General features: G+C 38.3%; 1 protein-coding gene across 1 annotated transcript; it reads left to right on the plus strand.

The window, feature by feature from the left end:
- Positions 1-890: 890 nt before the first annotated feature.
- Positions 891-16,951, plus strand: LOC108755636 (protein stoned-B-like). Its single transcript, XM_018498750.1, has 13 exons — positions 891-1,053; positions 5,881-8,624; positions 8,992-10,103; positions 10,236-10,682; positions 10,757-10,925; positions 11,142-11,340; positions 11,570-12,064; positions 12,156-12,390; positions 12,509-12,677; positions 12,946-13,060; positions 13,344-13,662; positions 14,132-14,342; positions 14,704-16,951. The coding sequence occupies exons 2-13, from the start codon at positions 5,914-5,916 to the stop codon at positions 14,843-14,845; spliced, it is 6,324 nt and encodes a 2,107-aa protein (XP_018354252.1). The 5' UTR covers positions 891-1,053; positions 5,881-5,913; the 3' UTR covers positions 14,846-16,951.
- The last annotated feature ends 744 nt before the right edge of the window (positions 16,952-17,695 follow it).

The raw sequence follows: 17,695 nt of genomic DNA on the forward strand, positions 1-17,695 counted from the left end.
AGCGTAATCTTCAGCTCCCAGAGCTATTTTTCCATCAGCAAGCAGCAAAAGATTACCATCTTTTTACGTTTTTTTGTATAAATTATCGTCACAAAAAATTTCAACTTTGGCATTATGAAGCTAATTATTTTTTTACACAATTGAAAGTATACCGTCATGTTGCGTCCCAATTAAAGGATCGCTGTCAGGTTATGATTATATCGTTTTTAATGAAGAAAAGTGAAGAAAAGTTTTAGTCTTGGTATTATAACGTGAGTGCATTGTTTTTTTTTTTTACAAATTTGAGCACATCATCTTTTTCTATCCCACAGCGCCACTGCCAGACCGTCATTCCAGCTATCATATTTCGATATAATAATACAATTCATGAAGGTTCGCTGAAATAAGTGAAAGAAATCCAGCTGCCTTCTGAACTAGATAATAGATGATTTCTGTCCTTCAATCCCTGGCATCATTATTGGATCTTACATGATATCGCGATTTTCCAGTTATCACCCTTCACCCTTGAACATTGTCGACCGCGGTTCCGTCGCTTTGACAGGAAACGCCGTCAATTCTTTGGGGCCGCCGCCGTCGCTACCGTCGCCGGGGGCGGTGGGTGGTGTGGCCGCGCGCATGTTTCTTCTCCGATGGAAATGGATCGATGCTGAAAATAGCTCGGTCCGCAGGAGAGTACGAGGTGAGTCGCCTTCGCTTTCGGCACGGCCTTCGCGTCTCTATCGACGCTTGCCGCCGCCGCCGCCGCCGCCGCCACCTTCACCGTCACCGCAGCCGACGCTCCATTCCCAGCTAATAACTCATTTCCGTAACTCGTTACCTCTGACTTCTTGTCTATCCAATCTTCCGCATCCGGCGCGGCCGCCGCCGCCGCCGCCGCCGCCGCCACCGCCGCCGCCAACATCGCTACTGTCGTCGTCGTCGTTCTTCTTTCACGGATCAAATACGCCGGCTGCGAGTACCGAACTACCTCGAGCCGCGACCCGGGACCTAAGTCGAGCGGGATGACGCGAAAAAAATGTGTGTCGTATCAACGCGGCTGATGAGGCTGAAATCGTAAGTATTGCACGACCTCGGTTTAGCCGTAGCGGCCGCCGAAAGGCGGACGAGGGTGCCACCCCCCCCCCCCCCCCCGGTGGACGGCGGGCGCTCTCGCATATTCGACCGGATTGATCGCCACTCCGGCATCCCTCTGTAATCGCGCAGCGACATTTACAAGTTGCATATAATTTTCGTAGATTCACACAATTTTTCGTCTTCGCAACAGGCGACCGTAACTCTGTTCGTTGCTCTCATGCCGTTACTTCCGACGCGTAATTGTCATTACGCGCATTATTAGCTCCGCTCCAAATCGAAAATAGCCCTTCGTCCACTTATTCGCGATTAGATTAGATACGAAACGCGTATGCTATAATTCTAAATGGAATTTAGATAATCTTGGACGCGTTGTTGAATGCCATCATGGAATATACACGATTACTAGTTGCACGTTTAATTAATGTCGCCGCAAGTCGATGGTTTGTGGCTCTCATGATGTGTGTAGCTTACATAGTAATAGACGTCCTAGATGGAAATTAGGAAAGAAAAATCGGGCTAATTCAGTGTTATATTTTGGATAATTCCGTGCATGGTGCACGAGAAGTTAACGCCACTTACGTATTTCATCTGATTTCATATATCTACTTTCTTTTAATCTTCCTTTGGCCTCCTATTAGCAGCATTAGCTTCAAAGAACGTTCATAATTGACTTTTAAGTTTGATTTATACGATATTACTTGATGATATATTCCTAGGGACTAGTCATTATTTTATTGGGATGCTATATAGAAAGGATGGGATTAAGAAATTTTATTCTTTACCTTTTTTCAGTTTCTCGAGCGTGCTTAATTTGTACGGAGTTAAATTTGCATTTGCAAACGTAAGTTAAGCAACAATTTGAAATGTCTTATAAAGTTGCTTATACGAATCCTTGCCTTTGGAGAGATCTTGAGAAATTGAAATCATAAACGCCGTGCAGCGTGATTCATTGTTCTCTATAGAAGCTGAAACGTTTATTTATTGAACCTTTAAAATCTGCGTGCAAAGTACGAATTATATCGGCATAGCGCTGCTTTCAAACCCCCTTCGGTGGAGATAAAATTAGATTCGGCGTAGCACTCGCGTGTTTCTTGAGACGCCCGCAGTCCCCCGTGTCTCGATGAATGTGACTGACACAGCAGCGACTACTGTGGCAAGACTTAATACACGATGAACTGCAATGAGACTTAGAAGACCTGATCGATTACGGTGCAGGAAAAGTGGTCTTCGGCAGTTTGCGTTTCCCCATCTTGTCCCGGTGATCGACTGCACCGCAGGAAAGACACGTTTAGCAGCTTCTCTTTAAGTACTGCGTTTATAGAGTATTGATTTTTATCGTCGCGTGTTGCGTATTATCTCATATTTTCGAAAACTTGTTACTTTTCTTTTGTGAAAAGTTGCGTTTCTCGGAATTTTGTCGCATTGCAAGTCGCTCCGATGTTTTATACCAAAAATATTTACTTATTTTTTTTTTTTTTTTAAAAATCTCATAAAAGGATGGAGTGTCGATATATAGTATTTTATAACAAATGATAGAATATATATTAAGATCAATTTTATAAGCTTTTAAGATAAATTTTTATAGACATATAAAATAGACATGTTCATATTGTTAGCCGTTTTTTTTTTTATTATTGTACCGTGTAACTGCCGAAATTACAATCGAGGAACGAGATATAATCGAAATTAATATAATATTATACTCTCAAGTTTTCCTTTATTCAGGAATCTCGTGACAGACTTCAGGTAGAATGTGTAAGTGACAGGTGCATATAAGTGCTGGCAGAGCCCTTGAGAGATATCGTTACAGTTAATACGCTACCTTTACTTAATATAAAGCTTTATGACAACTGCAATTGGATATTGAATTCGAATCTTTTCGTTGACGGTATGACCTAATTAAATAATGAGTAAAATTTAACGATATATTATCCGATGAAGAGATAGCTTTTACTTTGTCCTACTCTCTATGCTTTTTCCTAAACATTTAAATAATTTCTATAAACTTTTTTTACATTTTATTTTGTATGCTCATAATTTGAAAAAATGCATGACACAATATAGAGTCGCTAACTGTCCCGTATTCGATACTGATTAAAAATCTGATAAAGTTTTTACACGATTCTGCACATCGTAGTCTGTGCTATACTCTCATTAGCTCTATAATTATTGTTTTCCATTTGATTTAAATCTGATAAAATTGTACACTACAAACTTAAGTACAATGACATTGACGTTTAATGTGACAAATATATAATTTGTTTTAAATTTTAAAAAGAGTTTTTGCAAACTTCAATGTACGCGTATTTAAACGTTTTTACATATAAAACTGCAAACAAATATTTATTATTTGTTTCTCCACTCACGATCATGTCGCCTTATAAATAATTCTTTGCGATCAAAGTTTAAAAAAATGTTATTTGGAAAATCTGATGTAATTTTAAGGCATAATCTACGCCTTAAAATTACATCTAAAAATATGCACTTGTAATTTATAATTTGTTACTTAATTTCTAAAAAAATAGCATATTATATTAATTGTCAAAAGATACTTTTTTAATAATTTGTAGAAAAGTTTTAAGTAAACATATTTATGTTAATTTGATTTAGTAAATAAATGACAACTAATGTAATTCACGTATTACTAATAATATTATGCAAACATATTAATTAAAAAAGTCAATTGATTAATTAAGTTTCTTTCATTAACAAGCATTAATTGTAATCTCAATTATACAAAATCCAAATAACATCTCTATTATCGAAGATGTCATGTACTGTCTCCATTTCTGAAGTATCTTGTGTTGCATATGATTATCGATAATATCGATTCATGAACGATACTAAAGAAATGCTATTTGACAAACGAAATAGGAACAGATAGAGCATTTGGATCTTTAATTAACGAAAATGAGTCAAAGTGTATTAAACATTCATGATATGTATAATTTATTTCCATTTGGCTATGTAGAAGAAGCAAAAGAGACGCCGACATAAGTCACTGTCGATCGCTTTGTAATCTAGAACGTCTAACAGGAATCGGTTTGACCTAAACGTTACCCTGAAATTTAAGAAATTCTTTATGGCCTTCGCCACTGGATATTTCTTTTTTCCTTAGATTATTTTATGTACTACTTTTTGTTGTATTCGCACATAATACAACGAAAATATATCTATTATGTAAGTGGCAATTCAACATTTTCTGGTAAACATTTTCTTTAAATTACTTATACAAGAACAAAAATCCAAATTGATTTATATTTAATTTTAATATTTTGATTGCTCGCTGCTTTTACTTTAAAATTTAGACTGCAATCTAATAATTGGTATTAATAGATTAGCATTAATTGCGGTATAACAATATTTGATAAAAATATTTGCTGAGTACATTACCAAAGAAATTTCTTTTTGTTGCTGGAATCTGCTCGTTTGCTTTTTCGCATATCGATTATAATTTCATGACACACATATACGCCAATTCTTCACACCATATAAACACGTATGTGTGCATCACTATATTGCAGACCAGATCTAATTCATAGCCGGAATTGCTCGGCGACCCATGATGAAAACCTAACTACGCCGAGGGATTTGTGCGTGTAAAAGGGTGCTCTTACCGTCGCCAAAGAGTAGTGCTATAGCACGTAGGTCACGTACGAAAGACAAAAGTGTCACATTTAAGAGTTTATGATCGAGAGGATCATTTTCATTTTATCCTCCATCCTCTTTACTATGCGTACCTCCTCTATCAACTGACGCATTTTAGTTTACGATTTTTTCTCGAAGCTCGCCATGCGAGAACATCGAAAATAGAAAGTATTATACTACATATTTATCGTTTTATTGATGATCCGCTGCTGTACCACACGCTGGTATATTAATTAAATTCTATCGACACCTGCAAGTTTGGTGTATATCGATTAAAATGCAAATATACACGTGTGTCACACGATTATAAGCTTATCAGGGCGTTGTGTACATAGCTTGTAATCTATCTATCGATGCACTCTTGTCTCTAACTTAACATAAAAATAATAAGACGGTTAAAAACATTTGTAAACTATTAATTTTACGTTCGCATAGTGCGTAATAATGTACGTACGATTTCAGCCATTATCGTAAAATGTGCAATGTATTGTTATCGAATTCACCGCAAGTCAACGTCATTGAAATACAACGGAAATATGAAAATGTTGAAATTCCATGACGAAATGTAAAGAACTACGTTTCTCGGCGAAAATCTAATTTATCCGCTTTCTATATAAAGTTTTAACTGTCTTCGACGATTTTGACAGGTCTGGCAAGTCATTTGTGAGGAAGTTAGATGTCATTCGTAGAGCACATCTCCGAGAAATGCTCCTAGAAATATTTCGCCTTTATTTCGACCGGTCGCTATTTTTGCTTGTCGAACGGAATTGAGTTGAGGACCAGGGAGAAAAACATTCGGTTACTGCACTACGATCGATTGGCCTCTTTTAGCAATGATCCCGCATTGTCACTCTCTATTCGGAGATGTAAATTACTATAGTCTAATGACTCCATGATTTTTAAAACGTAGTGTCTTAATTATCTAGAAATAATTAAGAAATTTTAATTACTTGTGTATGTGTGTGTCCTAGAATATATAGAATATTTTGCATCATCTATTCATGAAATTGCACAGTATAATTGTAAAAATATAACAAAAGTGATCTTTTTTTTTTTTCAAAAATGTTTTAATCATGTTTATCGCTGGAGAAATATATTCTTCATAGATTGTAAATAAATTTCATATTTTTATGCAATAATCTGGATTTTTATTTTCAGGAGCCTCTCACGCACTACAGTAGGTCTTAGAGGATGCACAAGTTAGCCAAGGGGCTGAAGAAGAAGAAAAAGCCGAAGAAGGGCAAGAAGGGAGCGGAGGAGGAGGAGTTTGATCCGGAAGAGCTCGAGCGTTATCGGCGCGAGCGGGCAGAGGCCCAACAGAAAGCCGAGGAAGCCGGCGAATCAGCCAAAGGTACCGGATCTGACGAGTGGAAAAAGTTCCAGGCTTTGACTGCTGGCGTCGATTCGGTTTTGAAGAAGACTCAAAATGACCTCGATCGGATAAAGTCTACTTCATTCTTCCAGCGAAAAGCGCCGTTGGAAGAGAAGAAACCAGAAGAAGCAAAGCAAGAGGACTCCAACAAATCATCCTCAAAGAGGTGGGTAGGCTTCGACAAGGAGGGTAATCCAATCGAAGCTGCACCGCCGGAGATCAACGGTCAAGAAACAAAGGAAGAGAAATCACTCGTTAACGAGGACGGTTTTGTAGACGTACCAGAGGACGAAGATGAGCAAGAGGATTCCGCCGATGAGGATATCTTCGACACCACTTACGTCGACGTTCTTCAAAACATCGACGTTCAATTAGCTTATATACCAGACAGTCCGACCGAGGAAGAGACTGGGGACGATCCCTTTGACACCACCAACGCCGACAAGGTTCTTCGTACAGTCGATAAAAAGGGCAATAAGCTAGTCAGTTTAGGCAATGCTGTTGAGGTATTATCGGGAAGAATCGACTATGTAAGCACTTGCAAGATCACCAAGGGAAGGAGACCTCGAATTCAACAAGATCTATTGTTGGACGATTTTGACGAGGCGGAACAGCTGTCGGCGGAAACTGTTGTAAACGAACCGACAGAAATAGAAAAGACTTTACTAGATGATGATAACGATCTTCCCGATATTCCCGTTGACTTGACGAAATTACCGCCTGTGCTACCAAGACCAGTCAGCCCCGTTACTCCTACAGTTATTCAAGAGAACGCAACTTTGACTGAGAAAACATCGAACGGTCCACTAGATATTTCTGAATTTGAAGTTTTGAAGGAGAAAACGATTTTAGAAGAAATTCCTGATTTGGATGACGCTGAATTTGATTTAAACGCCTCGCCAAATGAGTCGACTTGCCTCAAGGAAGCCGATGATCCATTTGCCACGAAGGAGCCTGAAACAACCGATTTTCAAACAGAGATAATTGAGGCCAGCTTCGAAGCGGCTACCTTTGTCGACGAGGCTGATCCGTTTGATACTACATTCGCGGATAATATATTACCAGGTAAAACAGAGCTAAAATTTATCGAGAAAGAACTTGAAGAACTGCCTGTCTCGGAAGTATCCATATCGTTAACTGATCCCGCTGGTTTTAACAGAGATTACGAAACTGGCCTGTTGAAGTTAGATGATGAACAGAAAGATGAGCATAATAGTTTGCTATCATCAAAGAAGGACTTGTTAGGCGGTTCGACCACTGATCTTAGTCAATTGGCGGACGAACCAATAGCGCCTGTTGAGGATATCACTTACGTTGATCCTTTCGATACGTCTGCAGTGAAAGAGCTTCCACCCGGTAAAACAGAGCTCAAGGTTTTAGAAAAAGAATTACTCGGTGAACAATCCAACAGTTGCGTCGAGGACGATAATGACTTTGATCCAAGGAAGGATGAGACGTCGGTAAAGCAGCTACCCACAAAACCGCTACCACCTAGACCATCCGCGCCTGTTCAATTTGCGCCAGTTGAGCCAGTGTTTACTGTCAACTTTGAAGAGGACGAGAAGGTCGAAGCGACTCCAACGAATCTCGAGAGAAAGGTTTCCCGGCCGGAAGTTCTCGAACTAGCTCCAACTAAAGCTGTTGCGTTTGAATTGCCGACGCCGTCAAAGAGACCCGACCTTCTCGCGACTACCGAAGAGGAGAAGACACTACCCTCTAAACCGCTGACACCGTACTATACCCAGAAATCTATAGAAGAGTCATTACCAATAGACGACGAGGAAGTAGATGTCGATCCATTCGACACGAGTTTCGTCAATAACGTCGCGCCAGGCAAGACCGAGCTCAAGCTCATTGAGTCAGAACTGTTGAGGCAAGAACCCAAGTTGCCTCATAGCTTGAGCGATCACGACTTTGATCCGAGATCTACCGCAGAACCAATCAGAAGGCAGAGCGACTTCACGGCTACCTCGGTCACACCGAGCAATTTAAAACTTGCGCAGCTACAATCGTCGCTGATACAAAAAGTCGAAGAGGAAGTGATACCAAGACAAGAACCCCACAGGCAGGAGAGCATTTTGGATGCGGAAATCGAAGTCGACGCAAAACCTCTGACACCTAGAATCGAGAGTAAACCTATCGTGGAAGAGGAGATTTCCTATTCGGATCCTTTCGACACTTCCATCGCGACGAACATTCTGCCCGGTAAAGCGGAGTTGAAGATATTGGAGAGTGAATTGCAGCAAATTCCTCAACAACCACCACCGCGCTCTATTGTTCTACCTACGGTGGTACCTATCGTAGCATCGACAGTCCCGGAAATTGACGACTTCGATCCTAGAGCGGACGAAGTAAAGGAGTCCCAAGACTTTTTGTCTTTAGACGGACAAGATCCCGGCGACAAAGTGTTGACGCCGCTTCAGAATAAAGATCTTACTTTGGACGACGACGTGGATCCCTTCGATACTAGCTTCGCTACTATCGAGCCTGGGCGGACCGAACTGAAATTGCTCGAATCCGAACTGATGAAGTAATATTATCAATTGTTATATACAGTTCTATTTTTTCAAAATCTTTAGAGCAATCTTTTGAATATCTTGTTGTTAATCGAACTAAGTATACGAGTTGATTATTTCTTTTGAAGCTATATAAAGAGCTTAAATCCTTATGCTCTATACTTACGTCAACAATTAATTTCTACATATATTATAATCTAATGGGAAATTTCCAAAAATGCTTGTGTTAATTGACGAATTAAAATTGTACCAAAAAATATCTGCCTAACACGCAGAGTATAAACAAACAGACTAAAATTAGTTTATTCTATTTTTATGGAAGTACAGTTTAAAAGATTTCGCTCAACAATTGTTAAAATTAACTCGTAATCGGAGTTTTTGAATCAATTCAATCATGGATTCCAAGGGTGGCAATCCGTTCTTAATGGACGATTATGCAACGGAACCGGGGGACGGTTTGCCCCCGCAGGCTTCTAATCCTTTCCTCCAAGATTTCACCGACGCGGCAGCTTCCGGCGCGGGCGAGAATCCTTTTTTAAATTTCGGCAGCGACCAAACAGCGTACGAACCACCAATATCCGTCGATTCTACTAATCCATTTGCCTCCTTTGGCATTGAAAGTACCGCTCCGGATACTGGATTCGGAGCGATCGCCGACACTAATACGCCAGCAACCAACGTCTTCACTAGCCAATCATCAAATATTTTCGTCACGTCCGATAATACGAATGTAGATCTGTTTGGTACGATGACGACGACAACAGCCGAGAAACAACCGACGACGATTGTTAGTCCGCCTCAACCATCTCCAGCGGCAACACCTCCGTCGAAGAATGGAAAACCGCCGCCATCAAGACCACCTCCACCGAGACCACAACCACCACCGATACCGCATCCACCGGTACAACCGCCTGCCAAGAACACGAAGGATCTGATATTATCAGTTACGGGAGCAATGGACGCTACCTCAAACCATCTTCTGGATCGTTTGCAAGCAACTAGAACGCCCAGTCCCACGCTGATACACTCTCCGTCACCTACTCCGGAGCATAGCTTTGCCGATCTTCTGGACGTCGACAGCAATGTGCCGGATCTGATCCCAGACGATAAAGTTGTTGAGCCGCCAAAAAATCAAGACATCATGGATCTCTTTGATGCGCCTTCTGAAGTCACCTCGACCGGTATCTTCTCTACTTCCATGACCACTACGGATACTACCAGTCTTATCACTGGAGTTTCGATGACTACCACTACCAAAGACAATCCCTTCGCAAGTATGAGCGAAGAGGCACTGGTACCGCAAGCGCAGCCTACCTTTGGAATGGAATATCCGGAAGATATTATTAGTAACGAGAAACGGCCTTCAGTGACTTCTGCGACCCCTTTCGCGGTCATAGAAACAGACGTTGAACAGTCTGGTACTGTCTTGGACCTCACGGAACCTGTCCCTGCGATTCAACCTACGTTGATAGCAGCTACTGAACTCTTTCAAGGTTAGAAAATTTCTTCTCTTTTTTTTGTTTCGTTTATAGAAATAGAATAGTTAAAAACATCAATTCATCTGAATAATGTTACATTGCTTTAATTTTATTATATTTTACATAATTCTATATATTGCTTTATAGGAGTAGAACAGGTTTCTACCAATGCTGATGCGAACTTTTTCTCCATGACCAATACAAGCATGACAACGCCCTTCGGCATAGTCGAAACCACGTCCGCACCCTTCGCAACTGCAGCTCAGCCTTTATTTGCTCCATCGGAAGTCACGCAGTCAGCCTTTGCCTCGGATCTACTCGGTGATTTCGGAGAACCGACCAAGGAGGTCAGCAGTGGCCTGATCTCCACCAGTCCGACTCCTGGAACAGAATTTCCTAGAAACGAGGCTTACAGGCCCGAAGAACAATTGGATAACTTCGCCGCTACGACGAAGGCGATCGAGGATACTGGCGACTCATTCGATGCTTTTGCGTCCAAATTTGATAAGGCTGCCGAACCAGAAACCAATGGCGGAGATCCTTTCTTGGATGCCTTCGGTGGCGGACCAATCGCTATGGACACTTCCAGCGATGGTAGGTATATACGAAGCAACAACTTTTGCAACTTTATATTTTAACTTAACTGTTTATAATCATTTTCTTTTCAGTTTGGGGAGATTCATCAGCAGCTGGCTCGGAAGCGACGATCACTGGTTTTGGAGAATCTGATGGTTTTGATTCTTTCTTGAGTATGACGGCTCCACCACAGGATACGAAAGTAAAAAGAGCTGAGTCTGCGGAATCGGACGAGGGGCCCGATTTCAGTGTGTTTATCAAGTAAGTTAAGGAAAGCTACAGCTACTGACTAAAAAGAAAGAAATTGAGAAATTTTTAATTGATTTATTTCTGATGCTAATCGTGAGATATTTAGTAAATAACATCGAGAAATTATCAATTATTGTCTGAATTGCTGTACACAGTTAGATTCAAGAATATAATAATACTATTTCTAACATTAGTGCATAGGTAATGAGTTCTCTATTTATCTCTTAGACCAAAAGAAGGAGATCAGATAACAGCAATAGAAGGTGGACCTGTACCTACGTTAGCACCGCCGCCAAAAAGTCCGCAAATCGCTGCGTATGCGGATTCCTCGCCGCGTTTCAATCCCTTCGATAAATCTGGAATCGCGCAGGATGCTGTGGTATCTGAGACTGCACAGACAGCCGAAATGGCTAGGACAGATTCTCAGGTATTCGCATTGGATAAATTATTATATGCCGCGTTACTTTAAATTATTTCCCCATCAACCAAATATATTTTTACGCGCAGGTCTTGTCTTTTATTTTTTAATTAAATTAAGAGCATAAATACGTATGAAAGAACTGCGGTGCTTAAAATGCAACAAATTTGATCAAGTCCTATATGTGGAATAAAATATTTTTTTTTTATTTCACACACACACACACACACACACACAGGAAACCCATCACAATCCTTTGTTTGATGAGGACGTTAGCCAACCGCTTGAGGATTTCCCGCGGATAACTTATACCGGCGATGGTTGGGAGATGCAGTTGCGACAGCCGAACAAAAAGAAAATCACAGGGCAACGTTTTTGGAAGAAGATCTTTGTCAAACTGGTTTACCAGGGTGACAATCCGAGTCTACAGTTGTTCAATAATAAAGACGACAAAGATCCGTTTCAAGAATTACCTCTGCTCGCTTGTTATTCGGTATCGGACATCGGCGCTCAACAATTTGATCAATACGGGAAGATCTTTACAGTGAAGCTACAATACATCTTCTATAAGGAAAGACCTGGCGTGCGACCCGGCCAGGTCACGAAGGCGGAACGACTTACAAACAAACTCAGCCAGTTCGCAGCGTACGCTATTCAAGGGGATTATCAAGGCGTCAAGGAGTTTGGGAGTGATTTGAAGAAATTGGGTCTTCCTGTCGAACATGCACCTCAGGTAAATTTTTTTAGTTCTTTATATAAATTATTTCTAACACATATCAAGCAGTACAATTAACACATCTGTACATATCCCATAATGTGTGCAGATCTCTCAGTTATTCAAACTTGGTTCCCAATGTTTCGAGGACATGAAACAATTTTCTTGTGCTATCGAGGAAGCACTCTTCAGGTTACCGGCGCATCGTGATCGGGCTCTAACTTACAAAATGGAAGAAGTTCAGGTAACAGTCGTGGATGAGCTGTATGTCGAGCAGAACGCAGAGGGTCACGTAGACAAGCAAATCGCACGCGTTCGTCTTTTCTTCCTGGGTTTCCTTTCCGGTAAATATCACACAGCAATTGCAAATATATTACGCTACATTAAAAAAAAAAAAAATCACAATAGAAAAATTGTGTTCTTACAATTTAGATTTTTTATGAAATTCAATTTATTGTTTAGGTATGCCCGACATAGAATTAGGAATAAATGATATGTGGCGACAAGGTAAAGAGGTTGTTGGTAGACACGATATCATCCCCGTCGTAACGGAAGAATGGATTCGCCTGGAGAACGTCGAGTTCCATTCATGCGTTCAGCAGGACGAGTACGAAAAATCAAGGATAATAAAGTACGTACTTTACAATAATAAAATCAATAAGTGTAACTTTCTTCAAATAAGCATTAATAATTCTAACAATTTCTTCTTTGCAATTACAAATAAGCTAATAATAAGCTATAACGTTAATAATAATAGACTTAAATTTCTTTATAATATAAGGTACCTTTATTTTGAGACACTAACATAATTTTGCCTTTAACTAATCAACGTGTGTATTTTAAACCATAAAATTATAAATTTATTTTACAACTAATACCTTACTAACATATCTTCTAAGGTTCAAGCCGCCTGATGCATGTTACATTGAACTGATGCGGTTTCGCGTAAGACCGCCTAAAAATAGAGAACTACCGCTTCAGCTAAAAGCTGTTATGTGCGTTACCGGGAACAAGGTAATTTTCTCTGTTTCCATTTCTTCAATAAACTTTCCGTATAGTATTTAAATAAGAGCGAAAACTTCTTGTTGATTTTAACCATCATCGTATCTTTCTTCTATCTGTTATATTAGATAGTATTGTTCTCCGTTCTATTATAAAAATATTATATTGGGCTTTATGTAAAACTTTTTTGTTGAAATTTCTTTTCATTCCTCTCATTCTTGCAACGCGCAACAAATTTTCATAGTGACATGTTTATTGTAGCTGCATCATTTGATCTCTCTTTACGCGTTTTCAGGTGGAGTTGAGAGCAGACATTCTCGTGCCTGGTTTTGCATCCAGAAAATTGGGCCAAATACCATGCGAAGACGTGATGGTTCGCTTCCCTATACCTGAGTGTTGGATCTACCTCTTTAGGGTGGAGAAACACTTCAGATATGGCTCGGTAAAATCAGCACATAGAAGAACAGGGAAGATTAAGGGTATCGAGAGATTCTTGGGTGCTGTCGATACGTTAGAACCGCAGCTGATGGAAGTAACTTCCGGCCAGGCGAAATATGAGCATCAACATCGCGCCATCGTATGGAGGATGCCTAGGTTGCCAAAAGAGGGTCAAGGTACTTGTCTATATATTTCTTTTATTTAAACTATATAAAAAAAAATCTAAGCAGTAAGACATAAACGATCGATCAATTACAGTCGAGACAATAATATAACGTAAGACAATAATATAAGTAGTAGCGAATAAAATAATTGATTTGCTTACTACTAACGCTTTTCTACTGCCACTATAGCGTCAGTCGAGATTAACAAATTATTCTAATTTTTCTTGTTTCATTGGTAAAAAATTTTTATATTATATTTATATTGTTTTATACTATTTTTTTTATTCTATTTTGTGAACTAAAAAAACTAAAAAACTGAATTCTGGAAGTCTGAACAATATCTTTACTAAACGTAAGAATATTTAGATTCTGCATAAAAGTAGAAGCTTTACGCGTAATGGTTTAAATATACGTTCAAATCATCGTCCAAATGATTGCTGCTGGCTCTCGTCCAATTTCAGTTATTTGCGGTTATTTCTAGGTGCGTACACGACGCATCAGCTGGTTTGCCGTATGGCCCTCACCTCTTACGATCAGATCCCTGAAAATCTCTCGGAATATTGTTACGTAGAGTTTACAATGCCGGCGACACAAGTATCTCATACAACTGCGAGGAGCGTCAGTCTCCAGAACAGTGACAGTGATGCGCCTCCAGAGAAGTATGTTCGCAATTTGTCGCGTCACGAATACAGGTGAGTTTTTAAAAAGATTATTTTAATATTATAAATTATATATCAAGAATTCCAAACCTTTGCAGTATATCTATCGACGAATTATTCGATTATTAAAATTAATAAGCGTTTGATATTCCTATAAGAAGACAGTCCATTTACGCTGAATTCAGATTTTTACCCGAGTGTCATCCAGGTATCACTCTCTTTTGTTGTTTATCGAATGTTAAACAAAGATGACATGACACCCGGATGAGAATTCGAATGTTTCCTCTAATTGTTTCTTTTTATTGTTTTCTTTTTATTTAATATAAAATTTTTATTTAATATTAAATTGATATTATTTGTTAAGTATCGCTGTATTGTCTCAAACGTTATTTAGGGTAGGGATTGAGCATACGCAAGGTGAAGGGCCGGGTGCGTATGTCACGGCGACGGTCACGAAGAAAATCCCTGAGACCATGCCAGAAGTTCAAGAAACGCCCGACGCACCGGCCGAATCTGATTCCGATTCTTCAGAGTAACATGAGTAATCATGGTGGATAAGTCAATGTTGATTGATCGTCTCCGCGTTGCAATAATTAGTACAGTAAGCGTCAAAAAAAATGCGACTCTTACAACTAATATTTCAATTATCGGTTTAATTATTATAAATAAAATGAGTAGAGCCGGGGACAAATTTGATTAAAACATAAATATTTAGTTCATCTACTGTCGTACGAGTATTTGAAACTGTCAAATAGTTGCACGACTACTTAAGCAAAATCACATGTCTTTTTTTTTCAAGATACCCAATTTTTGTATAGTTCCGTTCGTATATGCGTTCGGTGATCAAATGTCGTTCAGTCCGCCCGAGATATTGTTTTAAGATCCAATTTAACCACTCTTTGGAGAGTGTGTTTGAACTAGTATTTGCCTCCTTTCTGTCATTTTTTTGTATGGAGTGGACAGGATTTTAGACAATCTTGCCATTGACCAATCCAATAAGAGTTCATGCTGTTCGTGAACAATTATATCGCCTAATTTCCTAGGAATTACGAACTCTGATAATACAAAGTCCAAATTTGAGACATAAGACGTTCTTAAGATGTCTTTTAGATGCCAAAGATATGTCTCGATTTTGGACACTTTGTGTTGTCTGAGAACTTATTGATATTTGATTAGGTACCAATTTTTTTTAACACACAGAATACAATACGCGGAACGGTGGCAATTCACAAGCTGACAAATTTCTTGAATTAGATTTTGGATATGGAGCAAATCGTATATTTTTTTTTATCGAACATTTTTAATATACGAGAGAGAGATTGACAAAAATATAAAATTATTATTACAACTTTATAATATATTAAAAGTGATGCTTCCATTATACAACAGATGGCGTTACTATGTCATATTCAGCTAACATAATAGTGATTAAAAAAAAGTCGCATTTTTTTTTGCATATACTGTATATTATTAAGAAGATAGAAAACTAGGACTATAAAAAGGGTATGGGTTACATAAGTCGATTGGTAAAAAGTTATATATGGGTGCAATGATACACTAGTCGTTTAAGCGGTGAACATAAGGATAGTATTTATAATTCGTTCTTATTTTAAGACCGTTTTAAGTAATATTTGAAAATGTTTACAGCTCTGCGGCCGGTATTTATAGTCCGTTCTTATTAGAAGACGTTCTTAAGTAATGTCTTAAGATGCTAATGTGGCTCTGTAATATTAGTTCATGACATCTAAAGACTGTACTCAAGACGATCCTACATACAAGAATCGCGAGTATATACACCAGCCTCTGATTGGCTTATGACATCTTAAAATTATTTCAGACAGTCTTAAATATAGAACCGATTATGAATACCGGCCATAGATAATATATCATGTACATGTTACTAGTCTGTATACAGAGAGAAAATTCACACGAATAGACCACGAGATGTTTCATAAGTTTGCTGATAGTTGTAATAAACGGTGGATGATTTTACACTTGAGAAAGTAAACACTTCGCGCGATCGTTCATCAGTTTAAAAATAATTGGCCCGATAATTATTACGATTGAAGGAAACGGAATCAGAAAAGACTAAAATTAGTCAACTTACAAGATCCTTAAATGCATCGATCGTTGAACGATCAAGTTAATCAGAGCCATGCAGCATGCTAAAGAGATAATTTATCTGAATAAGAATTTCCAGAATAAGAATTACGAATGTACAAATTATTCTCGACTTTTTATCGAGATTCTCACATCTATTTGGAATTGAATATTGTATATTATTCTTTTTTTTTTCGATTTTCGAATTAATTGCTATGATATGTTCACAAAATAATGATTGACAGCGAGCAATTTACGAAACATCTCGTCCACATTCTCGTGTAACATAGCGGCTAATGACAAGTAAATAATTAAAGGGAAAATAATTTGAAATATGGAAAGACAATACCGGTTTTCTGTTTCATTTAGCTTATTAAGTCGTAGAGCAACGAAAAGCTTTGTGTCCGTAAAGTGCGTTAATTTATGACATTTTAAAGATGTAAAAACATTTTCATAGGCGATCGTAATGAATTGAAATTGTTGATGAAAACATTTGCACGCTGTGTGTTTTTTAAACAGATGACACAATTGTTTATTGGGAAATTTATATCAAAATTATTTGTATTATTTATTACATCTTAGTTCTTCTGAGTTATATTACAAAAATTTTTCTTTCGTACATTATTATACATAGAACTGATGTCTTATTTAAATACTTAAAAATATTTATAGTTTTAAAGAAAAACATTCATAAATCTGGCATACATTTTTATTATGTTAATTAAAACGAAAAATCACACTCAAAGAGAAAGACATATCTCTAAATTACGTCGTCGTTGCAATCAGAAGGTAATAACGAGAACACTATAAGCAGACAATATTAGTAGCCTAGTTTATATCGTGCACTTGATACAGGTACTAACTAGTAACTTTCTGTTGATTTATCTTAACTTCGGCGATACGTGTAAACATATACATGATATGTGTATTAATTATTTTGCATATTATATCAAATGCATGTTATATCAATTTAGTGCATTAGTCTTTAAGTATATTGCTGAAATTATTACAATTTAATAGAAAGTTGCTAATTAATACGCGTATCAACTTACAAAGTGCTCAGTGTAAAATGAGTCAATATATTCTATTCCCGTAGTATCCCCTAGTAAATCCCATTGTTTGAGCTTATAAATGATTTATGCATACCGTTATCTAGTCGCTAGTAGGTACTAAGTTATAAATTTATTATCAAGGTTAGAGTCTGCGGTTAGAATCTGTGAAATATTATGTGAATAATAATGAGATATTGATAATTCTAGAACGATGGTGTCCATTGTGTATATATA

This window comes from Trachymyrmex septentrionalis, unplaced genomic scaffold (assembly GCF_001594115.1).
Source record: "Trachymyrmex septentrionalis isolate Tsep2-gDNA-1 unplaced genomic scaffold, Tsep1.0 scaffold9, whole genome shotgun sequence".
Classification (NCBI taxonomy): domain Eukaryota; kingdom Metazoa; phylum Arthropoda; class Insecta; order Hymenoptera; family Formicidae; genus Trachymyrmex; species Trachymyrmex septentrionalis.

Coding starts and splice junctions, on each gene's coding strand:
- LOC108755636 (XM_018498750.1), top strand. CDS start 5,914: ATGCACAAGTTAGCCAAGGGGCTGAAGAAGAAGAAAAAGCCGAAGAAG. Junction 8,625..8,991: donor CTCGAATCCGAACTGATGAA/GTAATATTATCA, acceptor TCGGAGTTTTTG/AATCAATTCAATCATGGATT. Junction 12,391..12,508: donor CTTCCTGGGTTTCCTTTCCG/GTAAATATCACA, acceptor TTTATTGTTTAG/GTATGCCCGACATAGAATTA.